The sequence below is a fragment of the Fusarium falciforme genome, chromosome 6, assembly GCF_026873545.1.
Source record: "Fusarium falciforme chromosome 6, complete sequence".
Lineage (NCBI taxonomy): Eukaryota > Fungi > Ascomycota > Sordariomycetes > Hypocreales > Nectriaceae > Fusarium > Fusarium falciforme.
This window is the reverse complement of record NC_070549.1, coordinates 2,241,014-2,255,225: the sequence shown is the minus strand read 5'-3', so window position 1 is coordinate 2,255,225 and position 14,212 is coordinate 2,241,014. Positions and strand designations below refer to the sequence as shown.

Sequence of the window (14,212 nt, the reverse complement as noted above, 5' to 3'; positions counted from 1 at the left end):
TATATTTATCATCATAAGCCTTTGATGCTATGGTTCTACGGATCAAAAAGGTAGAGTGCTTGCGAAGCGTACCTTTTTTTTCATGGACCAACCACTAGCCGGGTAAAATGATAGTGTCTCGGCTTTTGGTGAGACCGCTCAGATACGGCTTCGGCTTTGTCAAGTGACGGCACCCCCGCTGTCACACTTGACTGTTTGTGTCACGGAGGAGACATTGTACCGGTTTGGGAGGGCCGAACCTCTGAGCTGTCAAGCTTCATCTCACGTGGCATCACGACATACACTCAAGAGGTTGAAGCAGGCGTTTGTCTCATCTCGATGCCATCAAGGCAGATGATTAAGACTACCGATACCCATACAACTTTATATACACAGCTAATAAGAGTCTTGCAGAGCCAACCTTTCAGGTTCCCCCTAGTATCATGCCCTTCTACTTACCAACCCCTCCTTCATCCAGAAAACACCACTCACCACCATGACTCTACCAGTTGAACACCTCGTCCCTCGTTGCAAGCCGTGCTCTTTCCCAATCCCGCCCAAGGGTCCAACCTTGGTGCCAGTATCCAGTGAAATGGTGACACGATGGTGACACGATGAAATATTCTCCCTTGTTCGCCTTTCCCAGGTGAATGACAGCAAACTCAAGGCTCTGAATCCCATCCTCCAGGCTATGTTATATAAATTCCGATTTCCATGAGCAAACAAACACCAAAGAACATCGTAACAATGACAACTCACCAGCCCGACCACATCCACGTCCTCGTCTACAAGTGCTTTGCCGCCTTTGACAGACTCCTCGGCATGATGCGGCAGCAAGGCACCATCGAGAGGTTCCCCGAGGAGTCTCAGATCCGAGTCGAGCGGTACGAGTTTTGCAGGTGGTCCGAGAGGTTTGGCGCAAATCTCGTTTGCTCGTCGACGATATCGCTCGACTACAAGTTTCGCAACCACGACTATCCAAGAGAGACGATACTGTCGCAGCTGGGGCACTTGCTCTCAGATGTCGAAGGCCGTAAGCAGAGTTTCCTTGATACTGCAATTTCTTGAGTTGACGCGTTTAGTTGAAAAGATGTACAAGGAAAAGCATACACAGTCCGAGGCTAGACTATCCCTGGCCAGGATCGCGGGTATAATAGAGGAGCTCAACCGGTTTCTAAACACACTCCCCAAAGAAGAATGGCTTGAGTCGCCTGAAGACCCAGTCGTATGGATAGGATGATACTGATTGGGCAAAGTCGATTAACCACAAAAGTCGAATTATATGCGTAATTGAGGCAAAGGCCGGTTCCAGTCTCCAGAACCGCAAATGGGAAGATGTATAAATGTAGGAATTTGAGCCAGGGAGTCATACCACCAGTCGGCATGGCTCTGGGAACCATGATTAGTTATGTTAATTGTTAATACCTGAGGAGCTTGGGCGCTCGGACTGTGTCAAAGTGCTTGTCAAGCCATCAACAGATAAGAGTGAGTGCAACACCTGCCTGGAGCGATGAGTAGATCATTCTCTTGTCTAGGTGGAATAGACTCAGATTATAATCAAACCCCAAGTCAACACACTCCTAAGATCGGCCATGATACCTTGGTTCTCTAGAAGCTTAAGCATACCACATACTCGTCTCTTCGCGCTTCAAACGCTCGGAATGATGCGGCAGCCAGATGAAGCAGGTTTAAGTCCTCTCTAAGAACCCCTCTTTTGTTTGCTTTAGGCAGTGAATCATATTCCTTATTCTATGAAAAATCCTTGCAGTGAATAACCCGCTTCCATAGCGAGTAACCGTAACACGGTATCCCCCTTCCGCTCTCTATAAATTCCACTCACAACTCAACCTAAACATCTTCTCTCCTCCACAACCGCATCAGAGGTCGCCCTCTCCAACTCAACAACCATGGTCAGCGAACAGGTTGCAGGGCGAAAGAGCCTCGCCAGCACGGTCGAAGAAGTCACAATCACCTACAACATGATCGTCGCCCTGGCGCTCGATCGCGGCCACACAGATGGATGGCCCCGGATGTCGCAGCTGAGAGCCTACCGGCAAGAGTTCCTCGACTGGGTCGAAGCTTCGGGTGCTGCCCTGGAGTCCTCGCTCCCCGGTTCGCTGTCGTACCAGTATTACGATCGCCCGGATATATACAGCAAGTTCACGGAAGGTGCTACGGATCTATGCGAGATACTCAAGCGAAGTGAGTAGCTCTCTCGCAGACACCGTGTTTCTGGCTAACCTTTGCACCTCAAGTTGTAGAACTCTACAGAGCAGGCGTTGGGAACCCGGATAGACTCAAGGAAACGCTGGCCTTGATGGACCAGTGTTCCAAGACTGTGACGACTCTCCGCGAGCTGACGGAGCGCGGCAAATCACCACCTTGGGAGGCGTGAGAGAAGATGGGGACAATATCACTGGCTATAACCATGATCCAAAGGGGCTTTCCCAGAATCTCTTCACAAGAGCCTAGCAAGCAAGAGCCTAGCGGTGCTTGGAAGCGTTGGTGGATCGGAATTGCGAGGCAAGACAACGAAGCGCCTGCAGTATGATAAGGCCTGCTTCAAGTATAATATTCACCCTCGTTGTGCTCTCTTTTCGCTGTGACATGCTTTTAACCCTAAGCATCGTTTTTGCTGTTGGAGCTCAAGGTTAAAGGCCGCTCCAGACACTCGTCTGATCACAAAGTTGTAAGGAGACGCATCACCGCTCTTGGTCCGCTTCAAGACCTGCTCACGTTGCAACAAGATGCAAAACCCATCTACGGCATCAAACAATTGTTACGCGTCTCGTTCGCAAAGATTCAGGGCATGATAGCGATATCTCCAACGACAATTAATCCTCAAAGAGTTGTAGATATATAACCCCTACATTGTTCTGTTACCCTTCTTCCAATCTCCGTACTCCATCTACCAGCCAATTCAAGAGTCTTGATATTCTTCTACGACATTCCCGATCCCCTTGCCTAACTTACTCTACAGAAACATCCCACAGCTGCCCTCTTTAACACGACAGTCATGTCTACCCAGAACGCGGAACGCCTGGAAGGCATCCCTTTCGTCGTCAGTGAAATCAGAAAGTCATTCTCCAAGATGGTCCTCAAGACGGGTGGGATAGACTCAGAAGTCAAGAACTCGATCATCGACCAAGAATTGCGGTTCATCGCATGGATGGCCGCCAACGATGCCCACCGCGATGCTGACTCCTCCCCCAGGTCTCTGGAGCACTGGCGCAGATCCCCTCCCCAGTCGTACGGCGTGCTGTCCTATTCACTTCTGAACGTCAACAGACTTCTTGAGTGCAGTAAGTTCCAGCAACCAATGGCGATTCGTGACATTTCCTAGGCTAACCATTGTTCCTTAGTCGATCGACTTCTCGAAGAGCGTCTTGGCCCGGATCAGAAGGCTGTGTTGGATTTGTTTGCGAAACAGCTCAAGGACGCTTTGAAGACTCTCGAGGATGTTACTTCTGAACGCTGAAGGTTTCAGTTGTTTTGCATCAGAAGGTAAAAGCAGTTTGGGAATTGTCAAGGTTTGCTACATAGGTCAGAGGACGATGTAAGTAACGAACTTGAACGAACGCCATTTCATACTCCACTCCAAACTCTCTCGGCTGTGCCTTTCTCGTTTGTCCAAGGCTAAACTTCATGATCGCATCTGTAGTGATTGGTTTCGGCCACTTGTTCGGTACTCAGTGCGTATTATGCAGGAAGTTCAGCTGCTCCAAAAGAGCCATGAGGTTAATATAGACAATAACACTCGACGCAGCATTCGCCCATCACATACCGTAAGGTAGTGAGTTAATCACCGGCCAGTCGTTCGCTCGTGAGGCCTCATCACTCTCACATTCGAGCACCTAGTCATTGACCTTATCCCAAACTCCGTGAATGTCGACTCAACACAAACAGTAAATCACCAGTTTATTTACAATAGAAATGCCGTGAGAAGGAGACATGGAATGTATACATAAGGATAAGAAGTATCTACAGTACCCTCATCCATACAGCAGACATCAGACACAAGCTCTACAGCACAGCAAGCGTCACATACCAGTCTCTTCAAGACAGCAAACACCACACATCAGCCTACACAACACAACAAAGAATACACATCAGCCACAATGTCCGACATGTTCACCCCCGATTATGACACCTACAAGGGCAAGTCCATTGTCGAGATGATCGATGTCCTCAACACGGCCTTCGACACTCTCCAGCAGAACTTCCCTGAGCCCAGTGCGCACTCTCAGGTCTTGAGGAGCGACGTCGACAACCTCTGTAAGATGTTCCGCGAGTGGGCAGACGATCCGGAGCTTGTTGTCAAGGCCGGAGCTTCGAAGGACATTGCGAATCAGATGAGGAAGCTTCTGTACGCGATCGGTACCCTCCTCGACGCCGGTACGCCCTCCCACCCCCCCAGAGTAAGAAGCTTCGAGCGAGACTTGTGCTAACGAGTAGTCTTCAGTCGACAATATTCATACCCGTCGTTGTCTCGTTGACCTAAGTGTTGAGATGGCCGCAGACGGGTATCTGAATGAGGTCGATTCTCATCTGCGTAGCCTTCACGACAAGTCCGCGAATGCCCAGAAGGAGATCGAGAAGAAGAAGAAGAAGAAGGACGAGTCTAAGTGAGTCTTACTCATGCAACGGGCTCGGTTACCAAAGGTTGTACATTAGCTGCCAACGAGATCAGACAGTAATAGACGAAGCAAAGGAGCTTCCTTAAACCTAAATGCCCTAAACAATCTTGAAATGTCCAACTCTATTATTATTGTCCACAATGACGAGTTCAAAAGAGGCTATCAGCCCGACGGCGAGATACAGCTATCAGTACATGACGCCATATCGTAGAATAGCACAAGTCCACCTCTATGTATGTTTTGATCGGTCGGCATCCTTCCGGCGGATACCCCGGAAGACACGGGAGAGTGGACCGACAGGTCCGGATCCGCTGCCGATCGGCCCGGACGGTGTAGGGTAGTCAAGCACTCAACGAATTCAAGCATTGCGGCCGTAAAGAGATGATGTTGCATCGGCACTTGTGAAAGGCAGGCTAAAAAGTCTAGACCGGCAAGTGCCTGGCCGAACAGCCAGGGCCAAGAAACACGTCCGTGGGTAGACATTACGGCCTTACTCTGGTCATCGTTTAGCTAGACTGTGATCAGGCTGATATGACAGTGCTTTTGTGTTAGCTTTCCTTTGTTTTCGGTCCTTCTTGATTGGGATTATTAACGGGGAGCAAGCCACCGGTGAGAGGTGTCAATGGTGGTTTGTTAGCAGTTCAAGCGTCAAATGGTTGTCACTGAATGGGTCGAATTACCCCGAGCCGCGTCAGTCTGAACGATTCAATCTTGGGAACAGCGGTATCCAATTTGTAATCCCCTAGATTCTGTGATTGATTCAGCAACCTTGCCCTATTGGCGATTCCATCTCCGGCCTGACTATCAATGACATGCCACGAGCAAACCCCGGGCGGGAACTAGACACTGCCACACCGCTCATGAAGATCCGTTTGCCACCGACTCAGACTCTCCCCGTGGCTGCCCGTCAAGTGCTGTGCCATTGTCGTTTAAATCTCTCACGAGGGGTTACTCATCTTGGCACCTCCGAGGAGACGTCGGAGTAGCTCTTGGCATGCAACCAACGGACGCTGCGCGGGTTTAAAAGAGGAAGCTGTTGGTGATGGCCCATCTCCCCCGCAAAAAAAAAAGAGGCATTATGAAATGCGGGGGAGCTAACTTAGAGAGTGCATTGTCCTCGGTTATCAGAAAAGGGTCACGAGAAGCAGTCGCGCGGAGTCTCAACCCTTGACAAATACCGCAAGCTATACCTCTTCTTGCCCTTGGCTGAGCCCTTTTGGAATCTCGACGAGATTTCGGGTGCTACGTAGGTGATGCATCATGGGGTCGATGCTTGAATGAACCGGATGCCGGTCTAGTGGCCGACTAGGTTAGGTAAACAAGGGGCCTGTGATGGGGATGGTCAGGGTCTGCCGTCAGCTCCAAAGGGAACTCGTCCATCCAATAATGCGTAGAGGGTAGCGCTATCTCGTCAGCAGGGTCTACGAATCGCCTGATACTTACACCTTGTTGTTGATGTTGGTTCTGGGCTTGGTCAAGAGACGCCTCCAAAAGGTTCCTCCACATTGGGCGAGACTACCATTCTGGCATGCATAGATACGCACGCTTTGGGTCATTGGAGTAAACAAAGAAATGGAAATCAGCTGAGATGACTCCAACTGCGCCTGAAACACACTGAGAGACAGCAGGTCAAAGAGCCGGGGAGCTTGCATCGGCCCGTGACAGCCATTTGTGTTAGTCGCATCGAGTCTGGCATATGCAGCGGTGCAGTGCCGGTTGGGTTTGCCCAATCGCGGCGGTTCCGGGGGACGAAACTTTGAATCGGCCTCGAGCTACGGATACGCTGCTTATTAAAGACTGTGTGCAGCTTCATGAGAAGAGTACTGGCAGAGGTCAAGAATACGCACAGGTGCTCTCGAGATGACATCCTAGAATGATGCTCAATGCATTGGATGACCTGCGAATGAGTTGCCAAGGACGTAATTGAGATGCATTTCCCCGGATGTTTGATGATGCAATACGGGTTGATCGCGAGAAGCAACGGTTGCAAAGGGTCCGAGCGATTGTGTTGTTATTAAGCGCCGAATGGCTCACCATTTATGGATGCATCGAAAAGTAAAACAATAGAGGCTCGCAACAAAGCGCACAATTCATCTTGGGCTTGCACTACCGCGATCATGGCGTTTACACAAAAGCTTGAATACGCTTCACAGCGGTTAGCCAAGCATCCATTCGCAGAACCCACCTCACAGGGCTAAAGACAAACGTCAAACAAACCCCTCGATCGGGTCTGAGGGAAAGAGAGAAATGACCTCACAGGACGCTGATCCTTGACCTCACCCCTGTCCAGAGAACTACCGGGGTCCCCGGTCATGACGATCGAGGCGGCAGGCCCACGCTCAATCACGGTCATGACCGAAGGGAGAAGGGAGATTGAAACGCTCGAGATGAGGATGCTGGGAAAAGGGCGACACTAGAAGGACGGGCTGGCTTCTTCAGAGCTTCTATCGATGGACGGACGGGAAGCACTGACCTCTTTGACGATGGACTCTCTCCTCTCCCCAGCAACGTAACGCAATCAATTAACCGCCCTTCCTTTCTTTTTGTCGCCACCAGATCGATGGCTTACTGCAGGGGAGATACCTCGAGCCTCAAGCAAGATGACCGCAATCCGCTGCCTGGACGACGTAAGCCGCGCTGTTGATATTCATTACTTGTTTACTTTTTTGAGACCCTGAATGAGGCGGCGGAGAATCCATTGATGCCTTGGTCAAAAGAGACGAGGAATTAGAGTTGGAGACGGTCGACGACGATCAGCGCTGAGTTGGCAGCGCCAATCTCCCAGGGATAAGAAGAAGAAGTGGTTCACGGCGCAGATTCAAGCCTCTAGAAGGCATGCTGGCCAGACGATATGATGATCACTAAGGGATATTGGACCCAATCTCTATGGGTGATTCGAGCAGAAACCAAGTTCCTGACCTACACCAGTGCTTCACCATAGGGGGGCCCTTGGCTGCACGAGCCATGGTCCCATGGTGATATCCTTCCAACCGGGAAATTTGACACAAAACTGATGACGGCGCGCTGAAACAAGGGCGCCTGCCTGGGCTTCCCTGATCGAGGGAAGAGACTGCCGGGCCGTCGTCGTTTATTTTTCTGTCATCCTGGTTGCGGAGGGTTGGAGGCTCAGATCAGTGCTGGGTTCTGTTTCCGGCGACGTGGGATCTTCATCGGACGACTGCACCCCGAATTTGTGTGAGGTTGGGATATCCCATACTCAGACGAGCGCTGCAAGAGATGGGGAATGTAGCAGGTAGAGAGGCGAGTTCTTCAGTTGAACGGTCCTTGAAGCTCGGATCTGGCAATGAATTCATGCACCTCTAAGCTGGGAACGGCACCCAAGGTCCGCTTAGCCTTGAACGAGGCGAGCGAGACAAGATACACTCAACTCTTGATTGAGAATAGTGCACCATTTACGCCGTCGGGATTTATGGATGAAGCTCGGCATTCATTCATGAAGCCACAGAAAAAAAAAGACGCTCAGCCTCAGGACGAGACCCTTCTATGCATTATAATCGCCACTCCACTCAAAAGATGCACTTGACTGGAACCCGTGATGATCCCAGCCCTCTTCTTCACAAGATGGCCCATCCTTGTCTACAGCGGGAATCCCCCGAGAGGGAAAGGAAATTCTTCACGAGGCTCACATAACTGCACGACACACACCGCCGCATCAGAGCGAGGCGGGCGAGAGAAAAAAAAAAAAAAGCACAACGTGCAACGCTGTACCTGACGAGCATGGCCATTCCCGTCAGATGAGGCGTTCGGGAATAACCTTGGGGGGATTTTTGTATGATTCCACACACACACTTGAGTTATCGTATGCCGACTTTCCGTCATCCCCATCACCCTCCTTCGCCGTCCCCGGAGATGGATGGATCGGTCTGTTCCAGCTCATCCGGATCTTCCACATGGTCGGGGAGACTCTTTTGTACTGTATTCCTTTGTCGTCTCGGGACCGGCACGGCCGCCAACCGGAAGACCCCTTGGCAACTACTGTAAACGCTTCCCAAACCCTGTTTGAGAGCGCATCTCTTTGGTTGTCTAGTTGTCCCCCTTTGGTTGCGGCGGCAGATGGGGGATGGACCCAATTACGTAGCCCATCCCATTTTCCGGGTTTGGGGCTCCTCGTGGGGTCATTCGAGGCCCGACCCTTGTGCCGCGTCACCGAAAACGACAAGATACCTCTGCTGATGGCCGTTTTCTTTGTACAGTACAAACCACAGTCAAGAAGCTTTTTTTTTTTCTGGGGCTTGGTTGTGTTGGCTTCTGATCCCGAATGGAATTACCTCGCACGGCTTAGTCGGAATAAAGGGTAAGATATTATGCACACCAGACTGCAAGAACGTGGAATGAATATCTAGCTCGTCAATTGTCTCTCTCCTCTTCTGTTTCCTTTTTCTTCTTCTCCAAATCCATATCCAGTTTCTGGAACATTACTACATCATCGGCTTGTTTGTTTGAGCGCCGCAAAAATCCTGTCTGAGAACACTTCTCTAGCATCCCTCCCTCCCTGATAGGTCGACCACCAGATTCTTCCCTGATCACCCATCGTCTTACATTTGCGTCGTCTGCTCTCGTCTCGTATCCTTATTCTCCTTCTCCTCCCCCCTCGTCCCATGGTCTACCTCATCTAGACTTTTGCTCCGAGCTTTTTGAAGAGGATAAAAAAAAACCCAAGGTCTCACACCCCAGTCCGTCGCCGTCGCCGGTCTCAGACTTCAGCCCAGCAGCCTCAGCGAACCGTGCTTAATTGGACACGCGAATCGCTCACCTGAGCTCCTTGTCTCTCAAATCTCCTTCTGCTGTCTGGACCGTCCAGATTATATTGGATTTTTGCAACTTTCTTTTCCTGAATCCCCGCCGGCCAATCCTCCGCCTCTACCGCCGTCGTTACGCGCCCTGAAGACGTGGAGCTTGGGTACCATATCATCTAAGCTGAGCTGAGCTGAGTAGCATCAACCTCGAATAAATTCTCGAGGACGCGGGAGAGCCTCCAAATCGACCAGGATCATCACCGCCAGTCAGCGGCAGAGGCCAGAGCCCCACTAGCCTGTCCAACGAAGCCGTTTCGGATTTTCCACATTATAGTAGCGGTACGTATAGTTCATTGTTCGGCTTTCTTCCTTTCAACACCAGCCAGAGCAGGTTTGGAGTTGTTTAATGGCCATTCCTCTGTTTGGATGGTGTCTTTCTTGCATGTCACACGCCCCCCCGTTTCCTTGGTCATGCACTCCCACCGTTCAAGTGAATGAAAATGTTCATCAATCTCTTGCAAATCTCGCATACGGCACTGCACCTTGGCGATCTCTATGGCTTATGGCGGGAGAGACAAAAAAGCAAGCCAAACATGTCACGTCGTCTCAGAATCTCCCTTCCCGGCCTCATCATAACCGCCTCATGATGCAAAAGCTACTCTCCACCATCACCGCCACTCCCTCTTTCACTTTCACTCGCCCGTACAGACAAGCAACAAGCAAGCAGCATCACAACGTCTCCAACCCCTGTCCTCTTCCTAGTCCCATCCTCTGCCCTGTTCTCCACCCTTGTTTGCCCGCATCATCCCCACCCCGCCAACCGCCCGCCAACTCAAGGCGTGACCCCCCTGGCCCCCCGGCCTTGGTGTTGCTGCCCATCGCCTGGCTCTGCTTGGTGTTTGGCTTGTTCGGCGCCGGTTGTATGGATACCCTCACCTCTCAGCCCCAAGTTTGGCATGCCAGCGCATAAGAAAAGCACCGTTGCTGTCCTGTGCTTTGATGCCCACCGGCCCCATCCCATCACCGCTGCCACACTACATACACTCGCACAGCACTGACTTGCACGCACGCCGCACGCGCACACACCGTCCTCTTTTTTTTGTGTGCAGTACGTGCGTGCGTGCCTGGGCCCCTCCCCCATCCCCATCCCAGCCCTTCCCTTCCCTTGGTCTGGCTGGTCTCTATCATGGCGTCCTCCTGTTGCTATTAGACCGAGGTCCCGCTCACACATTCAACCGTCTTGACTCTTGTTGTTTGTTATAAGTCACGCCTTGCCCTCCCTCACGCGCGATATTCACACAGACGCCCCAATCTTTTACTCTCTGGCTAGAAGCCATATACATACAAGTGTTTACCCACCCGCCTGCTGCTTGCTCTAGCATCCCAGTAAACTCTGTCACTTTAGACATTCTTGCCCTGGCTCTCTCATCACTCAGCCTCTTCTTGCTTGCGTCACGTCCCAAGGCCTGCTCGCTGGCTGGGCACCATCATATCCTCTTGGCTTATTAGCCGTCGTCGTCACCCAAGCACAGCCATTGACAATGACAACAACAGCTCCCGAAACCCAGCGCCGCTCCAACTGGGTCACGTCCTACGATAACGTTTACTACCGCCCGCGCCTCAGCAAGAAACCTTCTTCGCTGTCGGTTGCACGCTTCCCGGCACCGTTGATCGGTCCCCGGCGGTCTCGTCCCCAGGCCATCCACATTATTAGCTATCCTTCGGGCTACGTGCCTCGAGAGTTGCGACCAGGGAACCGGCCTGACACTCCCCCGCCGCCTCCAACGCCTCGGCGTGCGCCATCACTACAGCCCACGCCCAGCAACTCTTTCAACGACGCCGCCCAGGTTTGTCCCAGCGGCAGCAGTATCAACACAAAAAGGAGGAGGAGCTTTAAGCCTCGTGCAGCGGTGCGTCGCAGGGATAAGCTTTTGAGTTCGCTGTCTCTAGCAGGCCCCTCCGAAGCGATTGACCCTGCTTGGTCAAATTCTTGTGCCACTTCGGGTCGTATAAGAGCCGAGCCAGCAGCATTTGCTGCTGATCGCACGACTCAGGAAAGCGCCGACGGGATCAGTGCTGTCACTGCCACTTCCACTGCCACTTCCACCGCAACTGCCAATACTGGACGCGCAATTGCCCAGTCTTGCCAGTCGGACCTGACTTACCAGTCTGCTATTGGAGCAGGTCCCGCTGGGGCAGGTGCGACCAGGGCCGCTTCCACCACACCCACAGAGTCCCCGCCAGCATATGACGACATCCGCCCCGGCTCCCCGGCACATGATTTCATCTCTACCTCCACAATCACTTCAACCCCCATCAACTCGACTGACTCAAATCCACACGGAACAATGGCTGCCGCCCGTGTCTCTAATCCGTCATTAACGGGTTCGCACAACATGAATATGAACATGGCCGTCTCTAACCCCAACCGAAGCAGCTTCATGTCTGCACGATCTTCAAAATCTGCCATCACCTCTTGCGTCGCCGAGGTCCCGAAACCCGTCGCTTCCGGCAGTGGCGTGTCATGCTCAATTCTCCTCGCCGAACAAAACATTTTCCTTTCGGGCTTCGACCATGATGGCCACGGCAATCGCGACTCCCAAGGCGGCACCGCTCTGCTTCGAGGCAGACTTCAATTGCGCGTTACGAAAAACGTCAAGATCAAGGCCGTTCAGCTTAAGCTTCTCGGTCGCGCCCGCACAGAATGGCCCGAGGGCATCCCGCCATTGAAGCAGGACGTCTATGAGGAGGAGAGTCTGCGCACTCAGGTCCTCACATTTTTCAATGCCATGAATGACGGCTGGGAATCCGACTATGGCAACCAATGCACCTACAAACTCAAGAACGCATCGCCCAACGGCAGCTCGACGAACTTGGCCCGACCCAGCCCTTCGAGCTCGCTTTCGCCGCATCGCAATAACCTGACAGCCAAGGAGATGAAGCGCCTGTCGCTGCAGAGCGTTCAATCGCGAAGCTTTAACAAGGGCGACAGCCCAATCGCATCGGCCACTCAGGTCAAGGGCTACAAGGTCTTTTACCCCGGTGTTTACGACTACTCATTTGAACTTCCCATCGATCATCACCAGTTGGAAACGACCAAGCTGCAGTATGGATCCGTCAAATGGGAACTTCAAGCCACAGTTGACCGAGCCGGCGCCTTTAAGCCTAACCTCCACGGCACCAAGGAGGTTTCGATTGTTCGAGTACCCGATCAACTCTCTCTCGAGATGTCAGAGCCCATCTCTATCAGCCGACAATGGGAAGATCAGCTTCATTACGATATTGTCATTTCAGGCAAGAGCTTTCCGATTGGAAGCAAAATCCCCATTGCCTTCAAGCTCACGCCTCTGGCCAAGGTCCAGGTGCACAAGCTCAAGGTGTATGTGACAGAGTCGATTGAGTACTGGACTAGTGATAAGCGCGTCACTCGAAAGGATCCGGGCCGCAAGATCCTTCTCCTGGAGAAGTCTGCTGGCAAGCCCCTCGAGTCGTCTTATGCTTCCTCTGAGGTCCGAACGCTTCGTGGCGGCGAGCTCTCTCCCGAGCAGAGACGACAGGCCCGCGAGGCTGCCGCCCGAAGACGAACACTGGATGCCGCTCGACGACAGACTACCGCTGCGCCACTCCCCGAACCCACGGCTAACCTCCTTGGTGATATCGATCTGGGGCTGGAGACTTTCTGGGGTTCAACTGAGATCGAGGCCAACGTCCAGATCCCGACTTGCGAGATGATGGCAAAGAACAAGGAACTGCGACTTCACCCTGACTGCAGCTGGAAGAATGTCAATGTCTTCCACTGGATCAAGGTAAGATTTATAACTGATTCTTTTCTGAAATATCTGCTGACTGTTGTAGGTTGTGATGCGCATCAGCCGCCTCGACCCTGAGGACCCTACGGGCACAAAGCGCCGGCACTTTGAGATCAGCATTGACTCGCCTTTTACGGTGCTCAACTGCCGAGCTACCCATGCCAACACGAACCTCCCAGCCTACTCAGGACCGAACTGCAATGGCGCGACGTATCAGTCCACTTGCGGGTGTCCCGACGCCTTCACCATGCCGACAGACGCTTCGCCTAACTCGTCTACAGGCACACTTCCTGGAGTCAACGCCAGCAGCGAAAACCTTCCTGCACCACCGCAAGCGGCTCATTTGGCCGGTGCGGTTGGTGGTCAGCAAGAACCTCGACCAATCCATCTCCTCCGAGTTCCAAGCTTCAACCCTCCCGCTTTCGAAGACGATGTTGCACCACCCCCCGCAGCCGAACTTGTCTCGGAGCACCCGGAACCGACCATGACGCCTCCCCCTCAGTATGATGTTGTGGTTGGAACCCCTAGCGTCGATGGTCTGGCCGATTACTTTGCCAGACTGGCTGATGCTGGTTATGACGGACCCGACGATGATTCTGAGTCGGACCCTGACGACTCGCCCCCACGGATCCTTGACCGCACCGGGCGCGTCAATGTGGCCAACCCCCGTACCCCCGGAGGTAGGAGGATGCCAAGCCGCAGCCTGGAGATTTCTAGGCCACCAATCAATCTCGATATGTCAGCTCTCCGCAACCGAGCTGGACGGGCAGTGTGAAGAGCGCTGGCCGCCTGCGTTTGGATATGATATGGAGAGCTGTGCGACGTGGCAAGAAGAGCACGCAGCCAGCCTGCGCGTGTGCCACAACTACCACGCCATAACATAGACTGACGTTTACGTTGTCTACGATATTTACGTCTCTAATTCCTTTTTTTTTTCTTTGTCAAGTATTGTGTCATCAAGCATATATGTTTGCTACATCAAGCATCGGTTGGGATGTGATGTATGGGTCAACTGGTTTGGCGGCGTTTA

At 52.4% G+C, this 14,212-nt stretch overlaps 3 protein-coding genes and 1 pseudogene across 4 annotated transcripts, besides 1 other annotated feature; all 4 read left to right on the top strand.

Annotated features, from left to right (window-relative positions):
* Positions 1 to 726: 726 nt before the first annotated feature.
* On the top strand, positions 727 to 1,219 carry NCS54_00827400 (Hypothetical protein; the record flags this gene model as incomplete). The annotated part of the gene is made up of 2 exons (XM_053153668.1): positions 727 to 1,012; positions 1,062 to 1,219. The coding sequence occupies 2 exons, from the start codon at positions 727 to 729 to the stop codon at positions 1,217 to 1,219; spliced, it is 444 nt and encodes a 147-aa protein (XP_053009643.1).
* Positions 1,220 to 1,886: 667 nt separating this feature from the next.
* NCS54_00827300 (Hypothetical protein) lies at positions 1,887 to 3,457 on the top strand (the record flags this gene model as incomplete). The annotated part of the gene is made up of 5 exons (XM_053153667.1): positions 1,887 to 2,181; positions 2,235 to 2,370; positions 2,419 to 2,524; positions 2,960 to 3,281; positions 3,342 to 3,457. 5 exons carry the CDS (start codon positions 1,887 to 1,889, stop codon positions 3,455 to 3,457), a joined length of 975 nt encoding a protein of 324 aa, XP_053009642.1.
* Positions 3,458 to 4,097: 640 nt separating this feature from the next.
* Positions 4,098 to 4,608, top strand: NCS54_00827200 (Hypothetical protein; the record flags this gene model as incomplete). The annotated part of the gene is made up of 2 exons (XM_053153666.1): positions 4,098 to 4,374; positions 4,442 to 4,608. The coding sequence occupies 2 exons, from the start codon at positions 4,098 to 4,100 to the stop codon at positions 4,606 to 4,608; spliced, it is 444 nt and encodes a 147-aa protein (XP_053009641.1).
* Positions 4,609 to 10,884: 6,276 nt separating this feature from the next.
* NCS54_00827100 lies at positions 10,885 to 13,957 on the top strand (annotated as a pseudogene). The gene is made up of 2 exons: positions 10,885 to 13,179; positions 13,229 to 13,957.
* Positions 10,885 to 13,957: a sequence feature.
* Positions 13,958 to 14,212: the final 255 nt, after the last annotated feature.